Source organism: Choloepus didactylus, chromosome 2 (assembly GCF_015220235.1).
Source record: "Choloepus didactylus isolate mChoDid1 chromosome 2, mChoDid1.pri, whole genome shotgun sequence".
NCBI classification, from domain to species: Eukaryota; Metazoa; Chordata; class Mammalia; order Pilosa; family Megalonychidae; genus Choloepus; species Choloepus didactylus.
The window spans coordinates 130551043-130578032 of record NC_051308.1 but is presented as its reverse complement, the minus strand read 5'-3'; the positions used below and the strand labels follow the sequence as shown (position 1 = coordinate 130578032).

Here is a 26990-nt window from a genome sequence, read left to right as displayed (position 1 = left end):
AGTTCTAAGAATTCCCACATGCCTCTGCTCTGATGCACCAAAGACAGACACCTCACCACATTTGCTTCATCCTTCCTCTCTCTCTTTATACGTGCGCATGTAGGTAACCTTTTATTTCTGATCCGTTCGAAAGTTGCAGACACAATGCTTCTTTACTTCAGTATTTCCTAAGTGTCAAGGGCATTTTCTTACAGTTATTAAAATAAAAATCAGTACAAGTATCAAAGTCAGGACACTGACATCAAAACAATGTTCTTATCTAGTCTAGAGACCTTATTTTGCCCATTTTCCTAATAATGTCCTTTAGAGCAATAGAAACAATTACTTTGTACTATTTCTTAATGTGTGGGAAAGGGTGTGTTCCAATAAAACTTTATTTATGGACACTGAAATTTGAATTTCATGTAATTTTAAAGTGCCACAAAATATTATTTTTATTTTTGATTTTTCTCAACCATTTAAAAACCTGAAAACTATTCTTAGATTGCAGGTCATACAAAAACAGGTGGTGGGCTGTATTTGGCCCAAAGACCACAGTTGGCTGACTCCTGCTCTAGGAGACTATAATCGAATTAATAAAATAAAGTGTAACTCCAGGAAAAGTGAGATAACAATGCTTTTGTGTTCTTGTTTTCTGTAATACAAACAAGCCGGTCCTGCGAATGGCGTGGCCTTGGCTGCAGTGAGTTAGACAGGCGGTGATGGCTTGGGAGAGCACAGGGAAGGTGTGATGGGAAGATTTGCAAAGAGGGAAAGGAGGTGGGGAGGGCATCCCAGACCAGGGCCAAGTATGTAGGGGAAGATTGCATGTCAGGATCGGGACATAATGAGGATTTGTGCCTAATTCCTGCCTGGGAAGCTGCAGAAGCCTCTCCCTTGGTTTTCCTCCTATTGGGCTTATCCCAGCGTGATTGTGTATTAAATCCCGTGGGTTCCCTACCCGACTGTGGGCTGCTTAGGGGTGAGATGATGTCAGTTTCATCTCTGTGTGTCCAGCGTGACCCCATAGTAGATGCTTAATGAATTGAGTTGGACTGACTTTGTTACTTTATGTCTCTGAGTGGACATCGCAAGCTAGGGGACCAAAGGGAGGTGCCTCGCCCCAGTTTTGTTTTAGTCACTTTTGTGGGTGGGTCCTCAGGTGTGAGGAATCTAGATTGCCCAAGGGGAGTCGTTCCCACGCTGCACTAGGTAACCAGCGATGAAATCTTATCAGGACTTTTCTAAAAGCTTTTTGCAGTTCTTGACTTACCCTCCTCAGATAAGCTCTGTCTCCTGATAGTGCCACATGTGAATGCTGTTAGAATGACCCCACATCTTGTGATTTAACATAGAACAAGCAGTGCCAAGGGATCTCTGATTTTTGACTTTGAGGGTCACCTTCACAGTGGGACAGGGGGGTGAATCTGACTTCCATGGGCTGTTATCCGGGAGTGTTTGCAGCTGGGGCTCCCCTCCCCTCTCCCCTCCCCTCTCCCCTCCCCTCCCACCTGATGTTGCTGACCCCAGAGGGTCCCAGGCCTTAGACACTGTGGATGGGGCCCACTGTCCCAAAGGATGTACAGAGGTTGGAGGAGTGAGCCAGAAGCAGACCTGATCAGACATAACCTTGAAATTCCCATCGCATGTCGGCTTCTGTAGTGTGGTGAAAGCAGTGCATTAGACCAGGAATCTCACAGCAGTTTCAAGCCTTGTCTTCATTATGGACAAGTCCTGTGAGCTCTCTGAGCCTCGATCTCGTAATCGGCAGGACAGAATAAAGACTTTGCCTGCTACTTCTCAAGGATGGTGGGAAGGCCTTTCATTCATCATTTGTTTAACTGAGCATAATTATCGAGTGTGGAGCACTGGTATGTGGGAAACTTAGGTGCAGGGGGCTTGTCAGAGGCCACACAGGAAGAAAAACAGGAAACAAGCTGTCCCATTTAGCGGTGTGTTTTCTTTCTGCCTCCCTTCTTTTCAGGAGGGAGGATGCCAAGAACCAGCTGGATGTACTTGTGGGCCATTCACAGGGGTGTGAGGTATGAGGAGCTGCAGTGACCTCCTTTCCGGGGAGCTGGCCGTTGGCTTTGTGAATGGTCTGGGGGTGGGGAAGGGGTGCTACCATGCAGGGCTTGGAACTGGCTGTCTTCCTAACCTCTGAAAAAAATATCAGTTCCCCTCTTGACTGTCCTGCTGAGGCTCCCTCCTGAGCCCTTACAAACCAAATACATGAAACTTCTGCATCTATCCCCTTCCTCGATGCCAGCCGTGTCCTCTCAGCCAGCCTGCATGCCTTCTCTGTCCCAGGTAGCCTGCCTTCCTCTTCCACCCCCTCCAGATGTCCCATACTACACAGATTTCCCCCCTTACCCAGACTTGACCCTGATTTTCCGGTTCGTAGCCTCCCCTCATCCTGGGACACGATCTTCTCCATCACTTTTGTGGCTACAGTCTTTGTTTTCTTTATTGTCATAATTTTCTCTTAGGCAACAGGCCTGAGAATCTTAGTCCTCCCCTATTGGGCCCTGGGACCCTCTACCCTGTCACAGCCCTCTGCCTATGGTGCTTCAGAAAAGCTCTCTCTGGCCCCTCGAGTGGGACTCAGACCTGTCCCCTAAACCTGACCGCTGTATTTCCATCTTTCTCCATTGTGTGTGGCACACGTCTGCCTTCCTGCTCAGCCCTCCCCAGTTCTCCCAAATCACCCTCTCACCTTCCCAGCACCCTCCTAATATGGAACCAGGGCCCTGTGTCCCTGGGGTGCATGGCCCTTGGGCCTGCCTTCTCTCTTAGATCACGCTCTGGGGAAATGCAGGAACCCCTGTTCTGTGCTCTAAACCCTGAGGCCCATTCACTGGGCTGAGAGAACCCCCTTCCCAGAGGTGACAGATTGAACAAATTCTCTCTGCCTCAGATGCCACTTCAGGAGCAGACTGAGTCCCTCCTGGAAAACGAGCTGAGCCCCTGCTGGGAGCTTCCCTGGATGGTGCAGGCTGTGGCTTCAATTGAAGCCAGGCCCAGGGAGGGGAGGCAGATAGGGCGGGAGTGGGAGCTGATGGGAATAAGTCTCTTTACAGTCCACAATGTGGAGCATGGGGCAGTTGCTGACAGGGGCCCCACCGGTGCTGGCTTAGTCTTGTTTGGAAAGGGAAAACACATCACAGAGGCCTGCACTGACATTGCCTGTCCTGAAGATCAGGCGTGTGTACACTCCACCTTTGAAGTCCCTGCAGTGATGGAATTCGTGGTCCTTATCAATATGGGTGTTAGGTAACCTGGGTGCTATCTCGGTGTGTTTGTGGAGGGGCCTGCAGTCAGTCTTGGCTTCCAGCCAGAGGGAACCCTGCTCCCTCTATAAAGGATGTGGGAATGGGCACTGGTGACAGCGGTGGCTGGCCGGTGGTCCAGGATGAGGTGCCTCGTGGTGCTGCTTGTAGTCCTTGCGGTCTCCCAGGGCAGCGGGATCACCAGGTGAGGGTCAGGCCCCAGGGGAGGGGCAGAGGGGATTGGCATCTCTTGCCTTCTCACTGGGTGACCCTCTCCCTTAATCTCCAACCCTCTATTCTAGGAGGAAATGCTGTAGGCTTCCGGGATAATCACCCCGTCTTGGTCTTGCCTTTGCACGTGGGGACCTTTTCCTTTAAGTGTTGCCCCTACACACCGGGGTGCAGTGAAAAAGAACAGGGCAGCAGACAGGCAACCTGGGGAGATTCAGAGGCTTTTGGAGTCAAGTTGCTGGGATTTGAACCCCAACTCCACCACTAACTTAACCCTCTGGGCTTGAGTTTTCTCATCTGTTGTAAAATTCCAAATAGTAATAGTATTCAGCCCCCAGGGTTGTTATGAGGAGCATATGAGTTAATATCTATAAAATGCTTCAAACAATGCCTGGCACATAGTAGCAGCTCAGTGAATATTGGTTATTATTTTTGGAGGAGAATCTGGGGCCTTCACCCCCAAAAGACTTGATATGGCAGAGCATTTTATTTCATTCAAGAATTGTTTCTATAGCTCTTATGAGACTTTAGTTATAGTAGCACTAATCCTCAAGACTCCCCTGTTAGGTAGCTATTCTTATTTGCATTTTACAGAAGAGGAAACTGTGGTTCAGAGAGGGTCCCTGACCTGCCCTAGAATGCTGGTCAGTAATGCAGGAGCTAGGACTTGGTCCCAGGTGGACTTGCGTCCTTGCCACGACTTCATACCACCCCCAGGTGCCCAGGTTTGAGCCCGTCAAGCCTTGAGCACTGGGAAACCTGGATCCCTCCCTTGGGAAGCCAGGTTCTGACGAGCGGTCAGGATGCATTCAACCAGGATGCCTCCTTGACATGGCCCTGAAAATGAAGTCCCTTCAGGTCCTGGCTGTGTTGGAGGCCCCAGCAGAGGGACTGGAGGCAGGACTGGACTATTTCCATGAGGGTGAGTCTCAGGCAGCCTCTTCTGTGGGGTCTCCATGCAAAGCCTCCCTTCTGCTTCTCAGCATGGGGTGGGAGACTGTCTACCAGATGCCACTGGCTTCTCAAGGACAGGGGTTCTTGGAGGCTTTCTGCCACTCAGCTCGGTCTGCTCAGTTGGTGACTGTGGGAGTTGCCAGGTGTTGAGCAGATGTGTCCCTGAGCCAATCAGGAACCGGAGTTGGAACCAAGCAGAAAACATTTTGTGGACCTGGACATGGGGGCATAGGAAAGGTTAGCTGTGGGCTTGTTCTAGGAGCTCAGACCAGCTCTTGCCTTTTGGGTGCATAATTTCTATCACAAAAAGCAAGGGTTGAGAAATGTCTCATGAGCCTTTCCTTTATCAGTCAGGTCCTAGCTGAAGTCACACATGAGGGCTGAAGGGTGGGGTGGGGGGCACCAGAGGAGAGACCAGAATTCATGCAGAGGGTTGTTCCATATGGAATCCATTTGGGATGTAAACAACATGAGAAAACCCACAGTCTTTGTGGGTCTTAAAACCGCTGCCATTTTATGCCTCTTGAAGCAGATTTCCATCTATAGACATTTCCCTTAAGTCAGCCCCACAGAGGAGGACCCTGTGATTTGTAGAGCTGGAAGAGCCCCTGGGAGCCATCACGTTCCATGCCTTCAAGCCACAGGAAAGGAAACTGAGAACCAGAGAGGTTAAGTCACCTGGTTGCTCAAAGGCAGGGCCTGGAGTGTGGCTGGAAAGGAAGGAGTTAACCCACCTTACAGAGGAGGAGCAGAAGCTCCGAGGGTGGGGTGGGGGTAGGGGAGCTGCTCACAGTGCCCCTGGCAGAGCAGGTCTAGAACCAGCTTCTGCCATTTTCCCTCTTAATTAACTTCCCATTGATCTGCCTCCATCATCCAACATCTAAACTCAATCAGGAGCTCCCTGGGGTCCAGGCTGTGTGCTGAGAAAAAGCTTTGAAGAATTTCCATCTACATTAGGGTAAAAGCTATTCAGAGAGTGAAGAAAAGGGATTAGCAAAGAGCAGTAACTTTGTCATAGAGGCATCATTTTCTTCTCCAGACTGTGTGCTCCTGAACCTCACACAGTGTCTGACACATAGTAGGTTCCCAGCAAGAATTTGGCTGCCTGAATGACGGATAATAGCAAATATCTTTCAAACTGCAGGTTGCAAAACTCAATAGCAAGTTATAAAATACCTCTACTGGGTCTCCACCAGCATTAAAAAAGGAGAGAGAGGAATAGAAAATGTCCGGGTGTTGCATTTAGTTAGTCAGGAGAGGCATTGATTGGTGAACTGATGCAAAATATTTTTTTTTACTTTGGGTCATGATTAAAAAAAAAATTGTCTGAAGGCCGTTGGCCTGGGATCAATGGGGAAAGGAGGGTCGGGAGTGGGTTAGAGCCTCTGGGAACCTCTCAGGGACTGGGTGGCCTGAGGGAGATGCCCGACCCTCATCGCTACTTCATTGCCACCTCCTCAGGATCCCTCTGTACAAAGGGAAGTCCCTGAGAGTGGCCCTGAAGTCTGTCTGTCTTCACACAGACTGCCATAGACACTGCCCCCCATCCCCGTCAGTTTCCCCCTTTCAGGAATCATGGGGCCCCATAAGTGGAGGCGGCCACCTTCCCACCCCTTCGTAAGCTCCACGAAGGGCCCGCAGAGGCAATGCGCCTGCCTCCAAGGCTCCAATGCCACTGCCGGAAGGTGCTGAGGTCAGCCAGCCTCCTGCAGACATCACTCAGGAGCACCCGACCTGTCCCCTGGTCCGACCTCACACCATCTCTCCCAGCCTAGGGCCCCCTGTCTTAGTCTGGGCTCAGCAGGCACGGGGCCAGTTGATGTCCGTTCTGCGGCAGCCTAGGACCTGGCCACCACCTTCCTTTCTTTCTCTTGCAGGACTCAGGCAGGAACACCCCTTGTGCCCTGTCTTTTCTGGACCTTGTCTCTCTCTCTCTCTCATCTGTCATTCTTGGCAGTAAACAACTCGGTTTTTTGTTTTTGCTTTTTTTTTTTTCTCTCTCTCTCTTTTGTGCTCTCGTTTCCTTATCTAGGTCATCTTCACCCACACCCCCCCCCCCAACCTTAGCTCTGCCACATGGAGAGAGCTGGCGAGGAGGCAGGTGTGGGCAGGGGCAGCTTTGGGGACTTGGGGCCCTGCCTCATGCTGAGGACCCACTCTATGTCCAGCTTCTTGTCCCTGGCAGGGGTGGCTCAGTCTCCCTACTAGGCAGGATTTAAGTTTTGGTCTAATGTCTGCTTCTGGGGTTAACTCCAGGGCTTGACGAAGGATCAGGCCAAGCATGGCTGGGGTGGGAGGAGCCCAGCATGGGGGCTGGAGGCAAAGAACCCTCCCCAGGGATCTTTTCCCCACACCTCCCTCGGCCTCACCTCGGGGTAGAAAGCATAGGACCTGAAAACTGAACCAGCTCTACAGAGCATCAATCCTTCCCTCCGCCACACCCCCTCCCCCTGACCCGGCACTGTCTGTCCTCAGAGTCAGTACTTTGGGAAGATCTACACTGGGACTCCGCCCCAGGAACTCACCGTAGTGTATGATACGGGCTCCGCAGACCTCTGGGTGCCCTCTATCTACTGCAACAGCGATGCCTGCCGTGAGTGCCTCCCCTCCCACTCCCCACCCCCTGCACCCTCAGATCCCCCTTGCCTTCTCCCAACTGGCTGATGGCCATGAAGGTTTGCAAAGCATGGGTCTGATATATAAAGTACCAGCAGGAAGTTAGGAACCCTTGGTGTTTTTCTTTTTCTTTTTCTTTTTTTTTTTAACCTCAGTCAGGCTCTAAGGCAAGATGTTTACCCTTCTGGGTCCTGCATTTTCCCTTCTATAAAATAGGGCTATGACATGCCAGTGGGTGCTGGGAGAATAAAGTGAGAGGACCTATTACAATGAGTCAACATTTAACATATGTTTATCATTTATTTCTCCAGTCTTCTGGATTGGTACTTTTTTTTATCCCCATTTTACAGATGTGGAAACTAAGGTTCAGAGAGGAAAAGGGACGAGCCTAAGATTACTCAGCTGGTTAAAGTAAAATGTACATGGAAACCACAAGAATGGTATCCTTCTTTCTCCTTTTCCCTCCCTCCCTCCCTTCCTTCCTTTTTTCTTTCTTTCTCTCTCCCTTCCTCTCTCTTTCCCTCCTTCCCTCCTTCCCTCCATCCCTCCCTCCCTTCCTCCCTTCCTTCCTTCCATCCTTCCTTCCTTCCTTCCTTCCTTCTTCACAGCTAGCAGTGGGGGCTAGAAAGATGAGTTGAGCAGCAAGAGTGATTTTCTTTATTAGACTCTGAAGGACCGAGGCAGGAGAGGCAGTGGCTGCTGGCCACTCTCATGCAGTCTTAAGTGGTCTGTGAGTGCCTGCACCCTGGCCACCACTCCCGTAGCAGTGAGAAGATTCCAACAGGGTCCCCACTGACCCTGGGTCTGTGTTCCAGAAAACCACCAGCACTTTGACCTGGCCAAGTTCTCCACCTTCCAGAACCTGGGCCAGTCCCTGTCCATCCAGTACGGGACAGGCAGCATGCAGGCATTCTGGGCTCTGACGCTGTCATTGTAAGTGAGCTGCGGGCCAGTGCTCGCCTTTCCGTTTTCACCAGCCACTCTTCCCACACAGACATGTTGGCCCCAGGGAGCCAAGCCTTTGCCTGGCAGGGGTGGCAGCTTGGAAGGGCCATGTAGGGACTGAACGGGGAGGTCATCCCAGGTTTCCATTTCTAGCAGGAAGGCTTCTGAGGGGAGGAAAGGAAATCCAGTCAGCTTAGTCAGGCTCCTGGCTCAAATGACAGGGGATCCAGGCCAGGGAATGGGGAAGGGGTCTACAGTGAGAGCCGCAGGGAAAGGGGGCTCTGGGCACAGGCCATTGGGGGCAGCTGTTCTCCCTACCCATCCAGGAGTCCCCCTAGGTGTTAACCCGAGAGGGGAAGGGGATCTACTGCGTTGGGCACAGTGGCTAGGAGAAGGACTTGGGCGCAGACACAGCGGGTTTGAATCCTGATTTATTATCTAGCTGTGTGACTTTGGGTAAGCCAAGATTTCCTCATCTGCAAAAATGGGGATAATAATTCTTACCTTAGAGGGTTGTGATGAAGGTGAAATACATTCATTAGTTGTTCATTATTTGTTTATTCTTTCCTTCCCCATACCCCATCTGTCTACAAAGCCTGTTGACTCCCCTTCATGACCAGTTGAGTTTGGTCACTGCTCATCACCTCTGCCCTGCCATCTAGGTTCAAGCCTCCACCATCTCTCACCTTTTTACCCATCTCAGCCTCCTAACAGGTCTCCGTGCTCCTACCCTTGGCCCTTCCATGTAACACAGCAGACAGAGGGATCCTCTTGAAACCTAAATCGAATCATGTCCTTCCTTTGCTCAAAATCCTTCTGTGGCTCCTTATATCACTTGGAGTAAATGAAGAGGCCTTACCCTGGCCGGCAAGGCCCTATGGGATCAGGCTCCTGCCCAGACCTCCCTCCTCTCCTCCCACTCCCCCCCTTCACTGTCACTCCAGGCACTGCACACTGCGGCTGCGATATTCTGAGTGCCGCCCTCCCTGGGTCCCTTCCATGTCCCCTTGGCCTATGATGCATTTCTCCAGTGGCTCCTTCCCTGTCTTCCTTCAGCCTCTGCTTGAGTCCCTTTATCAACCAGGCCTTCCCTCACCACCATAGAAAATAACCCACTGCCTGCCCCCCACCCTGGTTTTTATTTCCTTTATTCAGTGTGCTTATTACCACCTGATATGTTCTATATTCGCTTCTTTTTAACATTTACCATCTTTCTTCTCCACTGGAATGTAAACCTCTCCAGGGCAGCACTTTCTTTTGTTCATTCCTCTAGCTTCAGGACCTAGTGCTGGGTCTGCCATATTGGTGTCTCTCAATTACTGTTAGTTGACTGAAAGGAAAAATGAATCCTTTCATTCCACAAATGCTTATTGATTCTTGTTCTAAAAGTGGAAGATACAGCAAAAAACAAGATGGATAATGGGCCTGCCCTCAAGGTGCTTATAGTCTATGGGGGAGACAGTGAGCCCACAGACAAGTAAGATGATCCAAACAGTGCTGGGTCCCCTCAGGAAAACAAGACTGGACAGTGTGGGGGAGAGCGTGTGGGGGCTGGGGCACACAGAGTCGGTGGGCATGATGGCTTCTGAACGGGACTTGCTGCCCCACCCCGGCACCTCTGCTTCTGGCTGGAGGGAATCCCGCTGGAGGTCACTGTGGACTCTCTTGCAGGTCTCTGACATCGTGGACCCCCACCTGGATGTGGGCCTGAGCACTCAGGAACCAGGCAAAATCTTCGCCTTTTCGGAATTTGATGGGATCCTGGGGCTGGCTTATCCCTCCCTGGTTACCGAGCACTCGGTACACGTGTTTGACAACATGATGCAAAAGCACCTGGTGGCCCAGGACCTGTTCTCGGTTTACATGAACAGGTAGGAGCTGCTTCCAGCCGGGGCTGGTCTTAGATGACCTGGTAAGGAGTGTAGGCTCAGGAGAGTGTCCACCCCTCGGAAATACTCTGCAACTCAAGGGGAGTCACTAGCATCCAAACAAGCCCTCTCTTTGTTTCCAGGGACAATGAAAAGGCACATCCAATCTCTTGTCAGTCGGCCCCAAAAGACTCATTTATGAAGCCAGAGTTTACTGGGACAAAACTTGACTTATATTTCTGGGACTAAAAATCCCAAGTCTGCCCCATCCCTGCATAGAGGCTTTTAACTTCTCTTTTCCAAAGGGGCAGGGCCTCAGGAATCATTTGTTGGTATTATTGAGATTCTCGGACTTCTAGAGCTGATTCCGAAGGAGTTCAGCCTTCTGCTTCCATGATGGGGGAAGCTGACGGCCAGAGAGTTTAGGTCACCCTGGGAACTGGTTACTGAGCCAGGCCTGCAGCCCAGGGCTCCTGACTGCCTGTCCAGGGCTCTCTACTCCTACCGTCCTTCTCCCTGAGATGCTACAGCTCGGCTCAGACAGAGGGGCTTGTGGGTGGCAGGAGGGGGAGAAAGGAACTATCTGCAGGGGAAGGGGCTGGAGGCTGAGCTCAGGAGAGCCCTATCAGGGGGTAAATTGTTATATTCATTCACTCACTCATGCATTCATTCATTCATTCACTCAGTAACTGTTACTGGGCCCTTACTGTGTGCAGGGGCTGTGCTGGGACATGGGGATACATCAGGAAACAAGACCTACTGGGATCTTAGATTCACTATTGAAATTAAACAGTTGTGATAAAAGCACTGTGGGGAAGTATTCCGGGGCAAGGAAGCCTTCATGAGAACAGGGAAGCCCGGACTCAGGTGTGTGTGTGTGTGTGTGTGTGTTTGTGTGTAGGGTGGCCAAGGGAAGCTTCGCTATGGACGGAGTGGGAGTTATCCAGGTGAGTCAGAGGGAAAGCATGTGTGAGGCCGTGGGATGGCAGATGCAATGGTCCAGGGGTGGGAAGTTGCTCTATGAGTTCTAGGAACTGAAAGAAGCCAAGTGGGAGGCAGGTAAGGCTACAGTGTGTATTCCAGGCTGTGAGACAGAGACCCAGACTGGAGCAGAGGGGGGGTTGGGCTTGGGTGGCAGTTTTAATACAAAGTGTGTGACCTTGAAGGCCCCTTCTCCTACTGGCCACCAAAGGGTTGGGGCAGAAAGCCCTGAGTGGTTGGTGGTGGGGGCACAGGGAGACAGTTCAAAACACTGGAAGTTGGCTGAGCAGAGCCTGGTGGGGTCCCGGGACCTCTGATGGGTTTACATCCAGAGTTCCCGTTGGAGCAATGGTGGGGTGCTGGGCTCTGGGGGGCTGCAAAGCTCAGAGGAGGAAGGGGACTGCAGTTGGCTATTGGAGAAAAGCCCAGGCCGAGGAGAAGCACTGTGGTAGTGGCTTGAAGGGCTCAAGGGACACCTCCTGGAGGGATGGGGGAGCTGGAGCCTGGTCTCAATCACATCTGCCCCTGAGTGGGGATGGGGCACCTGCTCCTGGAGCCGGGGTGTCCGCCTGGGACAACATGCCTTTCCTTGGTTTCGGGAACAACCAGGGGAGCATGCTCATGCTGGGGGCCATCGACCCATCCTACTACACCGGCTCCCTGCACTGGATGCCCATCACCATGCAGGAGTACTGGCAGTTTGCTGTGGACAGGTAGGCGAGGGGCAGCCCAGGAGGTATGGGGACCCCAAGAATGACTGCCCCTTTCAGTGACTCCTGAAGTCATCGACTCAGTCTGAATCAGATCTTTTCAAGGCCAAATGTCCTTTGTCACTGATAATGCCACATAATCACCTAGGCTTTCTTAAAAATAGCTGCATTTATGGACTGGGCCCCTACTTCCTGCTAGGCACTGTGCTAAGTCATTACATGGACAGTTGCATTAATTCCACGCTAAAACCCTAGGGGGTGGGTGCCCATCATTATCCCTATTTTATAATGTGCTAACACCACATTGGAACCGCACGACCATCACCTTGAGGAAGTCAGGGCAGAAGCTGTTAATGTCCCCATCTCATAGATGGGAAGCCTGGGTGCAGAAAGTTTACCTAGCTGAGACACACAGCAAGTAAACGGCAGGGTGAAAATGTGAAACCAGATTTTCAGGCAACTAGTACAGAACTCGTTCACCCCCCTTCAAGAGCATGAATTTGTTGTCTTATTGAAGTTTGTTGTAGAAGGTGTGATGGCCTTGAATTAGCCATTGAGTTAGGAGAAAATAGTTTTACTCCTTTTCTCTGAGCTCAGGAAGTTATTGGGGCTCCAGGAAGGGCCCAGGGAAAGGGTCCAGGGGAATCAGGACTTGCCTCCCTCCCTGAGGATCATGGCAGGAGGGGAGGGGAAGGACCCAGGAAGGAGGGAGGGCTGGACTCTGGACACACTCTCTGCAGCATCACCGTCGATGGTGTGGTGGTGGCCTGTGACAGCGGCTGTCAGGCCATTCTGGACACGGGCACCTCCATGCTGTCTGGGCCTGGCAGCGACGTCCTCAACATCCAGAAGGTCATTGGAGCCACGCAAGGCCATCACGGCCAGGTGAAGCCTGGGCCCCACCCCCACCTCCCCAACCCCACCCTTTGCACAAAGGAAGATGATGAGGGTATCCAATCCCCACAGAGGTTGGGGGTTCTTGGGAGTCCTCCATGATGGCTTTTTGGCTTTGGGCCACTGCTGCTGTCAGAGCTACGTGTCTCATGTGGCAGCTGAATTTTGCCCCCTGGTCTTCTGGGAGGGTTGTGCCATCTCTGACCCCTGATCTTTGCTGTGCCCCCTTGTTATTCCTACACCCCTGAGTCCATTCCCAGTCCGCCCTGACAGCTAAGTGCTCCCAGTGTCCTTGCAAGCTCTGCCTGGGCCTGGAGGGGGAAATGCCAAGGCAAGCTTCTTTGTCCCAAGCTAGGATTTATCCCTGGGTTGGCCTACAGCTGGTCCCCCTTGGCGTGCCTCTTCTGAGGACCATGTCTCAGGGCTGAGCCTTGATCTAGGGCTCTCTGAGTAGGCAGGGCCCTGACCCCCATGGCTCACTGCATGCAGAGTCAGGGAGTCCTGGCCTTGAGCACCAAGACCCCTCTTCTAGTCTGTCCCCACCCCACTGCCCTTCTAAGAGGACCTGCCTTTGGTTCTTCAGTTTGACATCGACTGCAGAAGCCTGAGCAGCATGCCTGCAGTTATCTTTGAGATCAACGGCAGGAAGTACCCACTGCCACCCTCTGCCTACACTAACCAGGTGTGAGTCTCACGAGATGAAGCCCTTGGGCTCTACCTATCATCCCCCCTTCCCCCTATCTCCTCTAGCTGGGGTACTGGAAAATCAGTGAAACTGATGATAAGGAAGTGTTATGGACTGGATGGGGAACAAAGAGACATACATTTAAGCCAACTGACCCTTCTGAGGGGGCCAGTTTTCCTGGGACTTCATTTGTGGGGACTGCATTCTCCTCTTGGGAGAAGTGGGGAACATAGGAAGGAGAGAAGCCTGTGGCCTGAGGATGGAGGGAGGTGGGGAAGGGAGGACCACTGCTCCCTGTGAACCTAGTGGCCTAGGGCTCTGCTCAGGATTTTTCTAGATCACCTGGGCTTTGTGGAGACCCGATCCTCCTTCCCACTGACCCGCTGACCTCAGCTTTGATCTTGTCCTACACACCCCAAGCCAGCAGTGCAGTCTGCCTTGCCCCCCAGCCCTGCCTCGGCCTGTCAACAGGAAAGAAGGTGCTGAGAGCAGGAGGGCAGGGGCCTGGGGAAGACAAGCGAGGGGCTGCAGGGCCCAGCGCAAGGAGTCAGGTGTCTAGAACCCCACCTGATGATCTTGGATTAAGCCTCTATTTTCCCAAATTGCAATTTCTTCATCTAGTGAGCGAGATGATTCTGACACTTGTTTGCTTACCTCTGAAGGTGATTTCAAGGATGAAATGAAATCATAGATGAAAGATTAATTTGAGGCGGTGGTAGGGAGGCACGAGTGGGGTTGGGATCATCGTCACCTCAGCCTTGCCATTCCCAGGACTCGGGCTTCTGCACCAGTGGCTTCAAGAAGAACGAGGATTTCCAGCATTGGATCCTGGGGGTTGTCTTCATCCGGGAGTACTACAGTGTCTTTGATAGGGCCAACAACCTTGTGGGGCTGGCCAAGGCCATCTGACCACACCATCGCCCACGGATCATGCTGCCCCCAAACTCGCACACACACACATACCAGCTCCTCAGGCAGATGGTTCTCAATAAATACCACATCTCTGCAAAGCCTGCCTTCTCTTTTCCTCACTGGGGCCAAAGTCCTACACCATTTGGGAGGGTGACACAGCTGCCACCCAGTGTGTCAGGCAGAGCTGGCACCCCAAGAGAGGGGGAGGGTTAGGTTGCAGTTGATGGGTGAGACTTTTATGAGAGAAATGACTGTTTCAAGCTCAGATCAGGTAAGACCAAGACATGTCTTGCCTACCTGTCTTCCCACTCTTGATCTTTCTGGGAAATGGTACAGTAGGGGAGAGCTTTGTGGAACGGTGGGATGAGAGACAAGGGCTTGGTGGTGTGGGGCTGAGTAGAGAATGCCTCACCTATGGAGAGAAAGGTTCTAGGTTTATTAAGAGAAGAGCTTGTTGCCATTTGAAAACAGATAATGGAAGAGACAGGGAGCATCTGGGAAATGCCTGAGGGACCTGAGGTTGATGTCCACCATGGGGAGAGACACAGCCCGGGGCCCATCCTCCATTCTAGACTTAAAAACACACTTGTCAGTGCTCAGAGAGTGGCTCCATTGCTTTGGGCAGACTCACCTTAACCTGCTGTCAGAGGCTGACGTGTGCAAACTAGATGCCAGTGTTCAGATTTCCAGTAAGGATGGAAGTTGTCAAATGGACCATATGGTCATTGATGTTGGAGGTCCCCAAGACTACCCGCAGGTTCAAGAATTTGCTAGGACTCACAGAACTCAGAAAAGCTGTTATACTCATGGTCACAATCTATTGTAGTAAAAGGATACATTTTAAAATCAACAAAGGCAAATGGTACATAAGACAGAGTCCAGGAGAGACCAGGTATGAGCTTCCAGGTGTCCCCTCTGGGGAAGTATGCAGACAGTGCTTAATTCCCCCAATAACGACGTGTGACAACACATACAAAGTATTTCCCACCAGGGGAGCTCACCTGAGCCTTGGTGTCCAGAGTACTTATTTGGGGTCAGTCACATAAGCTGATACAGCATGACCCAGGGTACCAGGTGGCCAAAAGCCCCATAAATCACATTATTGGCATAAACTATCTGGCATGACCCCTGGTCTCAAGTGGACAAAGACACTCTGATTGGGTGAGATATTCCAAGGGCTCAGAGGTGATCTCTCAGGAGAAGATCAGGGCCAGCCCTTTCTTAGGAATGTGCAGGGTTCGAGTACCCCAAGCTCTCTGAGTTACCCTTTATTACACAGTCAGGCTCACAGATCTGTGCACATTCTTCTTGGAGAGAAGCTACATGGGAAATACAAACATCAGAGGGTCAGAGCAAGGAATTCAGGTGGCTCTCAGAGGTTTCTCTCTATGTGTTACTTCAAGGCCCCTCAACTTCCTTGAGGGGGCAGGTAGACAAGCTTCTCGGGGAAACCAGTGCTCGGAGTCAACTTTGCAAAGACTTCCTAGGAACTGCACGTGTGTTCCCGTGCCATCTGTTTTCTTTGCATCCCCTTCTTTTGATGGCCTTTCCTCTAACAGGGAATGGTATAATTGATCAGGGGTCTGTTTACTGAGTTGTAGCCCGTTTTGCATGCCTCCCATTGCTGTGTCTGGATCTTCAGAAGGCCCAGGAGAGGGATGTGGGGCGTTCTACTCTCTAGTCCCTGCCCCACCTCATCCAGACCACAGGCCCGTTCCTGCCAACAGCCCAAGGAGCAGGTTGGTGACAGTGTACCACCAAGAGACTGGAGCTGCAGCCTTGGGGGTGATAATTTACAAAGGAGATGGTCCTTCATGAAGAGAAGTCAGGGGATCTGACCTCTTTCTTCTGTCTGGAGCTGGGAGATGGGGTCCTCTCTGGGGACACTTTCCAGGGAAGACTCCTGGAGTCTTTCTCAGCTGTGCCCAAGGATAAACGAGATGAGGGCCCTAGGGCAGTGGGGATGCTGCCCCTGGTGCCTTTCTGGGTCTGTGACTGAGCAGTCTGTGTTACAGAGGGACCCTGGGCCTCTCACAGGGACGGAGCAAGGCTGAGCTGCGGGAGGTTATGTGGAGGAAGGGGTGCCCCCAGATGCCTCCAGGCTGCTCACCCCAGGTGAGCTGAGGATCCTGGGGTTGGGTGGGGACAGAGGGTACAAGAGAAGATTCTAGGACATCAAGGACAGAAGGTAGTGCCAACAGTGGGCAAGCATGGTGCCGAGGAATAAGTTCTGGCTTTGGGCGACTGCTCTGAGTCTCTCTTTTCTTATCTAAAACCCATGCTGCACAGGGGTCAGAAAGCCAGATCCTGAATTCTTGAGATATAAAACTACCTGGCAGACTGCAAAAGATGGCATTCAGGAATCATAAAGCTGGGATCAGGAAACTGCAAGTTGCCCCTTCCACAGTTGCCTTATAACAGAGAAGTTAGGATTTAAGGGCTGATTATGATTACTGAATCATAATATAGATAATCCTTTTTACTTTCTGATATATTAGAGTAGGCAGAGGGAAAGACCTGAAATCTGAACTGTAATCCAGCTGCCTTGATCTCTGATAATGATTGTATACCCATTTTCTTGTGCCCTTGTGATTGTAAAAACCTCGTGACTCTGCCTAGACATCCCTGAAAGATTGGGAAAGTGATTAAACTAGAGGAAGGGAAGGCAACAGACAAGATGGAATTTGACAAAGGATTATAAATACTGAATCTCTGTATAATTTTCTTTTTCTTAGTTGCTAGGGTATTAGAACAGCTAGAAGGGAAGAACTGAAATGATGGAACTTTAACCCACAACATTCTTTGAAATTCTCTATATAGCTACTTGTGAAATTGTAATTTGAAAGTTATCACTTTTGTATGTATATTATATTTCACAGAAAGCAAATAACTGAAACTATGGTACTGTAACCCATAACATTCTTGGAAATTTCCTATATAACTACTTGTTAAATCGTACTTCGAAAGTTATCACCTTTTTGCCTGTTATATTTCACAATAAGGAAATAACTGAGACTGTGGAACTATAACCCATAACACTCTTTGAAATTTGCTCTCTAACTAGTGGTTAAAATACACTTGTAAAGTTATCACTTCTATGTAATATGTTGTGTTACACAATAAAAAAAAAAATAAAACCAATACTGCCTATTTTCCAAGAATGAGACAGAATTGGGCCACTCTCATTATTTTTAGGCTTTTGGTAGATTAAAAAGAAATGCCAAATAGGCTTACAAAAATTGTGTTCTATTTCAATGGTATTTAACAATTGTATTTAAAACCCCCAAACCTCAATTGGAGGTAATGGAGAAAGTTGAAATTTGATGACTTCCATCAGTCTGAGGCTTGGACCAGCTGATCCCCCTGCCCCAAGGAGAACTATACCCCGTCATAGGTGGGTGGTGAGGATTCGGAGAGGCAAGATTGCCCCTGGCTGCAGAGAATGCTCTGCCTGGAATGTTCTCCACACTCCAACCTTTCGGGGTTCAAACTTCACCTCAGTCTGAATCTCCTCAGGGTACTGCTGACCAGGCTGGGTTTGGTGCCCCTACTGTGTGCCCCCACTCTCCCTAGCACAGCGCTTTAGTACTCTAACATTTATTTCCTCGTCTTTACCCCTCACTGCCTGTGTGCTCCCCAAAGACAGACAATGTTCTCTTATTTTGATATCTTGGGTGCCTAACTCATGAAGTGCTTCCATCAGGTCTTGTTGAATGGATGAATGAATGAATGAATGAATGAATCAGTGAGGTCCCCAAGAGACATAATGCTTGCTGCTTGGTCTCCTCTTTCTTTTCTTATCTTTATTATCCTCCTTGCCCCGACACACACTCAGGCCCATTCATCTCCCTCCTGTTGTTGAGCCTGGAGTTCTCCCCAGTCCTTTGCTGTCCTGGCAGAACGCCTAGTTGGATGTTGGGAGGGCTCTGTGAAAGGCAGAGAAGGTGCAGAAGCTGCCTCCAGGGTTTTGTGCTTCTGCAAAGGAGCTCACATCGGCTCTGTGGTCAGGCCCAGCTCTCCATGGGGTCTACGAGGTAATGAATGAAGAAGTTTTGGGAAGGAGAGCCTTCAGCACATCCATGATTTGCTTATCAGGAGGGGCAACCTAGAAGCCTGTAAGGGATGGTGAGGCTGGGAGGGGCCCCTTTGTGGGGCTTTGCTGGGTGCTGATGAGGCCCTGGCAAGTGAGAAGGCAGCTGAGGAAGCCTCAGTGGCCAGTCGCTTCCACCCAGCATGCATTTGCTGCCCTCTGTCCTTCTGCCACGGCCACACCCAGCATCCTGCAGCGCTCGCCTCCAGGCCTCTGCTCAGGCCTTTTCCTTTGCCTGCTCTGCCCCTTTCCGCTTTCTCCAACCTGCGAACTGCTCCTGGTCCTTCAAGACCAGCCTAAAGTTCTCCTGGTCCGAGAAGACCTCACTCCACCAGACTCCCTCTTCCACCTTCCTAAGTTGCTCTGCAGTGATATTTACAGTAGCATTTATTGTGCCCTTGTCGTTGGCACCCATGTCTGTCTCTCTGACTGAGCTCCTGATGGGCCATGCCTGCCTCTTTCATCTCTGCATCCTCAGTGCCCAGCGGAGTTCCTGGCACACTGTGGGTGCTTGGCTGGTGCCCGAGGGTGGCTTTATGCCTTGTGATATGAGCAGGCAAATATTCCGACTGGTTGCATGAATAATAACGAGCACTGAGAAGCACAGCTCACAAAGACACAGGCATTCACACTCTCACACACACACACACACCCCGTGTCTCTCCCAAGGACTTGCCCCATCCAGCACCCCTCTCTGCACATCCCCCACCCCCCTCAGGGCTGGAGCCCAACTTCCAGCCCCTCTCCCCCCCTTGCCACTCATCTCCTTGCCAGTTCTTCTCATGCTAATGAGAGGAAGCGTTTGGCCCGAGAGAAGCTCAGAAAGGAAGTCTTTGAAATGGAAATGTTATGACAAAATGATGGATTGTTTTCGGAGCTTTGCAGTTTGTTTCCTCCTTGCAGCAGAAGGGAGAATATAACTGAGACGGGAGTGGAAGAGGCCCCTCCACTCCCCTGCCATGTCAGGGAGCCCTAGACGGCCAGAAACCCAAGGGAAACCCACACCGAGAATGCGAAGCTGCCAATGGGAACGTGGGGTGAGGAGAAAGCCCAGGGCAGGAGATGGTCACTGGCTCCCCTACTGCTCCCGTAGCCTGGCCCGACCCACCAGGGAAAGCAGCCGCTGACGCCAGGGGGGGACAGTCACACGGACTCCCACTTCACCCAAACCCTCCAAAGAGCAGGACCCTTTGCTGGCTCACCCCAAGCCACCTGATTTACTTAGGGCCAATTAGAATCGTCTCGTCTTGTTCACTAAAAAATATTTATAAAATACCCACTGTATGTGAAGCAGTGTTCTAGGCAATGAGTGTTCATCGGTGAAGACAACAGACAAAACCCTCCGCCCTCCTGGAGCTTGTGCTTTACTAGGGAGACAGACAATAGAGATGATACATTTGTAAGTGATGTCGCCTGTTAGACGGTTATAAGCACCAGGGGAAAAAGGAGAGTGATAAGGATTGGGAGTGCTAAGACATTTTCCGCTTTAAAATGAGGTGGGAAAGGCAGGTTGAATGAGAAGGTGACATTTGAACAAAGACCCTAAAGAGAGGGTGAGCCCTGCAATAGGGCGGGGTAGGGGGAGCAAGCGTTGCAGGTACAGGAACAGTGTGTACGTATTAAACACACGGGCACTTAAAAATGGAAGATCGTTGGTAGCTAAATATGGATCCGTTATATTTTGTCTTTCTTATGAGATGCACCTGTCACATCTCAATCATCTCTGTATCCTTCTTAAGCACCTTGTGCAGTGTTTGACACTTAGTAATTGTTCTGCAGGTTTATGCTGAATGAATAAACAACTCCAAACTGCGTCCCTCTCTAAGGTGCTGAATTCAGGAGCCCATGGCCCCGAACTCAGCTGTTGTCCTGGAGCGCCCTCTAGTGACCTAGTCTCAAATGCTAGCGTTGTACACCTTGTTTTATTGTTTTATATTCTGCAACATCCCTCCTCCCACCCCAGGCAACCTAGGGGGCAGTGGCCAACCAAGCAACACAATTTACTGAGTACTTACTATATAGGACCCAGCACTTCTTCTGCAGGAGGCAAGCAGACACAGGCTTTCTCTCATTAGTCTTTCTGTCTTTGTTCTCTGATCTTTCTGGATTGTCTGTCATACAAGAATTCCATTTTGAACTAGAGCTGGCTAGGCAAGAATGTGCCTTCTCTGTCAGGTTTGGGAACAGCCAAGTTAGCAGAAGAGTGCATCACCTGAAAGGAGATACAACCGCAGGGTCCTTGGGAAGCAGCCAGGACCTGGTTCACTGGACGTTCTGTGGAGTTGCTGTGGTGGGGATGGGCCTGGGTAAATTTTGGGGACTGCTCAAGGCCCCAGCCCCTCCCCTGGGCTGGTGGCCTTGTTCTCCTCAAAGCCAAGGTTGAAGCTCCATGCCTGGGTGCTGGGCCTCCTCCAGCCTTTTGTCTTTGCCCTCTTCTCTGGCCCCAGGCATGAAACTCGAGGGCTCCTTTCTTTCCCAGGGTTCCATTTGGCATTGAGACCAGAATAATTGTGTTCCTAGAGCTTCATCTTTCAGGTCCGTGAGAGGGAACAAGGAGCCTTGATGACAGACCTCCTGCGTGACAGGGAGTGTCCACACTTCCTGCAGCTTGGAATTATTGCTTGGGAAATCCTTGAAGCCAGGCCATCCCCTTGGCAGCACTAAATCTCAACCACAGTCCCCACGTCAACTTCTTGGGGCATTTCTCCTTGAGTGCATCATTCATCTGCAGTGAAGTAGGTTGTGCTCAGACAGGCTTTCTGGGTGCCCGGCTTGAGTCAGTGATCCCTGCCTCCCTGAGTCACCTGGTGGCCAGTTTCTTCTCCTCAGTTCCCGAGACAGTGAGGCAGGTGGCCCCAAGCCGAGGGGATGGGGCTTTGGCCAGAGCTCCAGTACCTGAGATGGTGCTCCTTATGGATGTGGGTAACAGGTAGAGGGTGGACAATTTCAAGAGCTTTCTTGAGTCTGCACATTTTCCCAAAGTCCCAGAAACAGCCACTTAGGGAGAGAATGAACTGGGAATATGGGAAACTTCATAAAACATTTTCTTTGTCTTGAAAGTCAGACACATGTGTTGGATCGACCAAGGCCTTCAGAGAGGAAACTCAAAAGCAGTTGCAGGAGGTACTGTGCATATACTCTAGATCCTGGTAGGCACCTGGGCTAGAGATTTGGATTTGATTTCTAGGATTTATTTAGACCCAAGAGGGAGAGGAAGGGCTTTCTGCAGCCCATTGTGTGATCCCTGGCAAAAGTCAGTGGGCACTTGGATCCCAGGCCTCTGCTCTCCTCTGACCACTCATACTTCTGCATCACCTTCCTTGCCTTGACCAGCATCCTAGCATGGCCACCCTGCTGCCCATCAGCCCTTAACACCTCTAAACCAGCCCCTTCCCCGTGGCTGGAGCTGCCCCAGCCTGTGTGGGAAGGTCCCAGCTGGCTCAGCAACTGGTCAGACTCTGTGGGGTTCAGCTGCCAGGTGGGACCCAGCGGGTGTCCCCCAATAGGGGCAGAGGGACCCTGGAAAATCACCTGCCTCAGTGCAGGCACCTGAGCTAGGAAAGTGGATGAGGGTGACCCAGGGACTGTGATCAGAGCTGGAGGCTCTGACTTGAGGTCTGGGGGATGATTGTGCTGGGCATTTGCCTGGACCTGTGAAGTGATCTCTCTCTCTCTCTCATAAAATATTTACAGGGCACCCCTTGTACTGTGTGCTAAAGTTGCAAAAATGAGCGAAACATGATCTTCATCCTCATCGAGCTTTATGGGGTGAAATTTAGCAGGAGCTTTAGCATGGTGAGATTTATTGGGAGGGACCACATTTTGCATTTAGATTTTAAAGATGTTGTCCCATTGCTCCCTCCAGTTATTGCAGTGTCCTAAAAAAGCTGGTAATTCTGAAATCAAACTCCATCTGCCAAACTGCTTCTTTCATCAAGGGGTGTCACAAAAATCTTTCGTCAGTCTCTGTGTCCCAGTTTTTAGTCCAGAAAGCATGACTGCGATTCAGCCTGTGTTTCAGGGCCTCTGACGACAGGTGGGCATTTGAATAGAGGAAAGGGAAGCAAGCAGCTGTGACCTGCCATCCTGCAGACCTTACCAAGCCAGCTGCAATCCCCAGACTGTGCTCTCTCTTCTTGGGAAAGCCCGTCCCTCCCTGTGTCAGGGAGGGGTCTATGACTGGCTTCCCCACCTTCACCTCCTCTGCTCCAAACAAGCCACCTGGACCTCACTAGCCTCTGGGAATCTACGAGGCACCCCTAGATGAGAATTGACCATTATAATCCCAGCCAGGTTCCCTGGTGGAGCTGAAAGCTGACGCCAGAGGGCAGTAGAGAGCCGCGATGGGGAGGGCTAGGCAGGGGGAGTCTGGAACTGCACCTCCAGGGCAGGCAGTGCTCAGAGACTCTCACTGGATGGGAGAGGCTGGACCGTGCAGGCAAGGTGCCCCCTCTTTGGGGATCTCTGATTAATCGCTGCTGCCAGATGTGACTAAATCCTCTGAAGGGTGCCATGTGCTCCTTTAACACTCTGGTCCTCGAATAGGTGTAATCCTCCACTGCACAGGCTCCAGATAACCTAAAGGGGAAGAAACCAGAGCTGCACATCCCTAAATGGCCGGGTTTAAGAGACATGGGGTGGACCAAATCTATCTCCTTTTTTTGTTTGTTTGTTTTGGTTTAAATAACAGATATCACCTGTATTCGTTTCCTATTTCTGCTGTAACAAATTACCACAAACTTAGTGGCTTAATACAATACAGATTGATTATTTTACAGTTCTGGAAGTCAGAAGTCTAAAAGCAGTCTCCTAGTTAAAGCCAAGGTGTGGGCAGGGCTGGTTCCTTCTGGAGGCTCTAGGGAAGAATTCATTTCCTTGCCTTTTCCAGCTTTCAGAGGCAGTCGTCCGTGGCTTGTGAATGCATCGATCTGACCTCTGCATGTCACAACTATCTCCTACTCTGCCGCTCCTGCCTCTCTATCATAAGGACCCATGTGATTATGCTGAGCCTGTGCAGATAATCCAGGATAATCTCCCCAGCGAAGGTCCTTAACTTAATCACATCTGTAAAGTTCCTTTTCACATATCAAGTAACATAGTCAAAGGTTTGGGGGATTAGGATTTGGACACCCATGGAGGGTCACTCTTCTGCCTACCACTCCATCTTATCGTCCTTTGCCCCGAAGCTCATATCCAGACATTTTCCCTCCTTGAGGTCTAGATCCAAGAGAAAGGGGTTCAAGCAAAGACAGGGGTACCCCCCCATCTGCCTAAGGCCCTCCTTCTTGGATGATTGGCACAAGAATCCACTTCCTTCCTGAGGATTTTCTCATTCTTAGGAGGCGACTTTATCCTATGGCTTGCAGGACAAGTTCATTAGAACACCATACAATACCCCTACCCTCAGTCCCACTCCCCCAAGCCATAGCAGGATGATTGTACAAAAACTCAGAGATCCAAGGGCTGAAGGTGAGACGTCACAGCCAGACATGACTCCGCCCAAAATCCCATGCCCTACACACTAAATTTTCTGTTTTCTTTACTGAGAATTGTTTATATGAAGGGAGAGAAATCACCTGGCTTTTAGATGTCTAAGGCAGGGAGAGGGCACCACTGTGAGGGGAAGGGAGAAGCCTCCTCCAAAACCTGGAGCTGTCCATGCCAGGGGGTTCCCCCAAGATCCCAGGGCTCACATCTGAGCCCAGTTGGGGGATTGGATTTGATTTCAAGTGGGCAGGGATTGTCTGATCACCAAAGTCAGGAGTCCAGGGGTCATGGCACTACCTTGACACATAATGAGCTAAGTTTTAGACAAATAAGTTGTAATGTTCTTTTCTCACTGTAGGCTGGAATTAAATGGAGCTTCATTCACTTAGAGGTAGTACTGAGTAGATAAGGAAACAAGTTTAAAAAGATTTGGGTAAATTTGAGGATGTAAGAATTGCTTCAATTCCTGTCCTGTCTCTTTTTAGGCCATATGATCTTGACCTTTCAGGGCCTCAGTTTCCTCTTCTGTAAAATGGGAACACACAAGAATTACCCTCTTCCTCCTGGGCAGTCATGAAGAGTAAACGAGATAAGTGTGAAAGTGCTTTGCACAAAGTGATATGCTGTGAAGGCGTGCTATAATGGGGAAAGCATCCAGTCCCCAGGAGTTTGGGGACTCCGAGGACAATTGTACCTTTCCACAGCCTGCATTGTGAAGATGGAAAACTGACCTAGTGTGAGAGATCTTATCTTTTCACGTGGTGAAAAGACTCATAGTTCTATCCAACATGCTCCTCTCATTTCAACCCTCCCTTTTGCTGGCCCATCTTTACTTTGGCAAATTAGATAATGCCCCACAGAATGCCTTCCACTAGGTGGTAGATAGCCTTCTAGGATGGCCTCCAGTAATCCCTACTTCCAGATATTCATGACCTTGTGTAATTCCCTCCCCTTGAGTGTGGGCTGGATTTAGTGAGTTGCTTATGACAAATAGAATACCCCAAAGTGATAGGACATCAGTCCAGAGGTGAGTTTACTAAAGACTGTGGATCCCGCCTTACTTGCACCCTCTCTTCTGCTCTCACATGCTCACTCTGATGAGGCCAGCTGCCATGCTGTGCGCTGCACTGTGGAGAGGTCCACGTGGCAAGGAACTGAGCTCATGCAATAAACACGCAATTTTGTTATTTTTCAAGGGGCATGATCTGATCTTTGCATCATCCTTCTTTTCTTCTTCCTTTGCTTCCTTCCTTCCACAAATATTGTTGAGCATCTTTTATATACCAGGTACTGTGCTGGGATGATAACATCAAAAATACACAGTTATGGCTCTGGAAGTGTTTCAACATGTAGGTGAGTTTTTATCATCGGCTTTATCCACAGTTCACGTATTATCTACCATGTAAATGTCAGGCCTCTGTGTACCTCGATCCTACCTTTGAGCAGTGCCTTTTGGTGTTTGCTAAGGAATTCCATGTATTATCTTATTTAATTCTCACACTACCCTTGGGAGCTTGGTATTATTTGTTAGTCCTGTTAATAAATGGGAAAACGGAGTCCTGCTGAGATAAAAATAACTGACCAAGTTCCTGAATGACTTTCTACAGTGCCAAAAGTTTTTCTTTTCCACACGCTGAAGGAGGTGGGTATGTGGGGGATTAAGTCCCCTTGGACAGAGAGACCTGGTGTCCCCAGTGGAGCTTCCTGGAGCATCAGGGTCTGGCCAGGCCACCAGCAGCTTCTGGACTTGGAGGTGAAAGTGGTCCAGTGTTCTGAGGAGTCAGTAACCCATTTTAAATTTAAATGAGATGCCATTGTAAAAAGACACTTCAAATATCAGAGGCTGGCAATCCTGTTATCAGGTTCCAGAAAAATCTTTTCTGGAGATGGACCCATTTATCAAATACATGTCCCATCTGCCTCTGCATGATGGAAGAGCAGCAACGAGGGCTGAAGAAAGGACAAAGGCACTGGGCATGGGGCAGGGGGCAGAGAATGAATATGTGACAGACAGACAACCCCTAAGAAGGGCAAAGCTGCCTTTTGCCAGGAGGCCTCTCTGGGAACGGGTGCAGCCCAGGAGCAGATGCCCAGGGAGGGGGGGTCTGAAGACTATACTCTCAGCTGACTTTCCTGGTTCAGCTCAGGAGGTGTGCTGGTTTGTATATATTACGTCCCCCAGAAAAAGCCATATTCTTTAATGCAGTCTTGTGGGGGCAGAGTGATTAATCTCTTTGATAAGGGTATGACCCCTTGATTGAATGTTTCCATGGAGATTTGACCCCGCCCATTCAGGGTAGGTCTTGATTAGTTTACTGGAGTCCTTTAGAGGGAGCTCACACAGAGAGCAGAGGGAGGAAAATGCCCTGGGATATGCTAAGCTAGGAGACACAGTTGCTTGATGATGCGTTGGAGATGCTAGCCCAGAGTTTGCCCCGGAGAAGCTAAGAGAGACAGAAGCCCGGAGACATTTTGGAGAAAGCCATTTTGAAACGCAACCCGGGAGCAAAGGACCAGCAGATGCCAGCCATGTGCCTTCCCAGCTGACAGTGGTGTTCCAGACACCACTGGCCGTTCTTCAGTGAAGGTATCTTGTTGATGCCTTAGTTTGGACACTCTTATGGCCTTAGAACTGTAAATTTGCACCTGAATAAACCCCCTTTATAAAAGCCAATCTATTTCTGGTATTTTGCATAATGGCAGCCTTAGCAAACCAGAACACTGGGCAAAGCTCAGAAACAAAAGGGAGAAAACCCGTGTTTGTGAAATATGGGAGGGGGTCGTCCAAGTGGTGGAAGGGGTGTGAGGTGAACCTAGACACAAAGAGGGTGAGTGACTGGCCATAAGTCACACAGCTGATCAGTAGCAGAGCCTTTTGACTCCTGGACAGCTGCCCTGCTGGGCTGTCCAGCCAGCACAGAGCATGGATATTCCTGGGCAAATAGCACACAATTCAGTAACATTCGTTTCCTTGGGCTGCCATCACGAAGTATCACAAAGTTGCTTAAAGCAACAAAAATTTATTCTCTCACAGTTCTAGAGGTTAGAAGTCCAAAATCAAGGTGTTGACTGGGCCAGGCTCCCTCTGAAGCCTCTAGAATGGGATCCTTCCTTGCCTCCTCCAGGTTCTGGCAGCCCCAGTGTTCCTTGGCTTGTAGACACATCACTCTAATCTCTGCTTCTGTGCTTGCATAGTATGCACCCTGTCTGTCTACGTCTCTTGTTCAAATTTACCTCTACTTATCACGATACCACTCATTGGATTAGGGCCTACTCTAATCCATTATGACCTCCTTTTAGCCAACTAAAGTGCAAATAAAGTCTTATTTATAAGTACTGGGGATCAGGGCTTCAGCATATCTTTTGGGG

General features: G+C 50.3%; 1 protein-coding gene across 1 annotated transcript; it reads left to right on the top strand.

Moving 5' to 3' along the window:
* Window positions 1–3391: 3391 nt before the first annotated feature.
* LOC119513315 (chymosin-like) lies at window positions 3392–14077 on the top strand. The gene is given in 10 exon segments (XM_037808411.1): window positions 3392–3453; window positions 5895–5940; window positions 6909–7026; window positions 7865–7951; window positions 7954–7982; window positions 9666–9864; window positions 11442–11556; window positions 12294–12438; window positions 13031–13129; window positions 13904–14077. Coding segments are annotated over 10 exon segments (1038 nt in total). The 3' UTR covers window positions 14042–14077.
* The last annotated feature ends 12913 nt before the right edge of the window (window positions 14078–26990 follow it).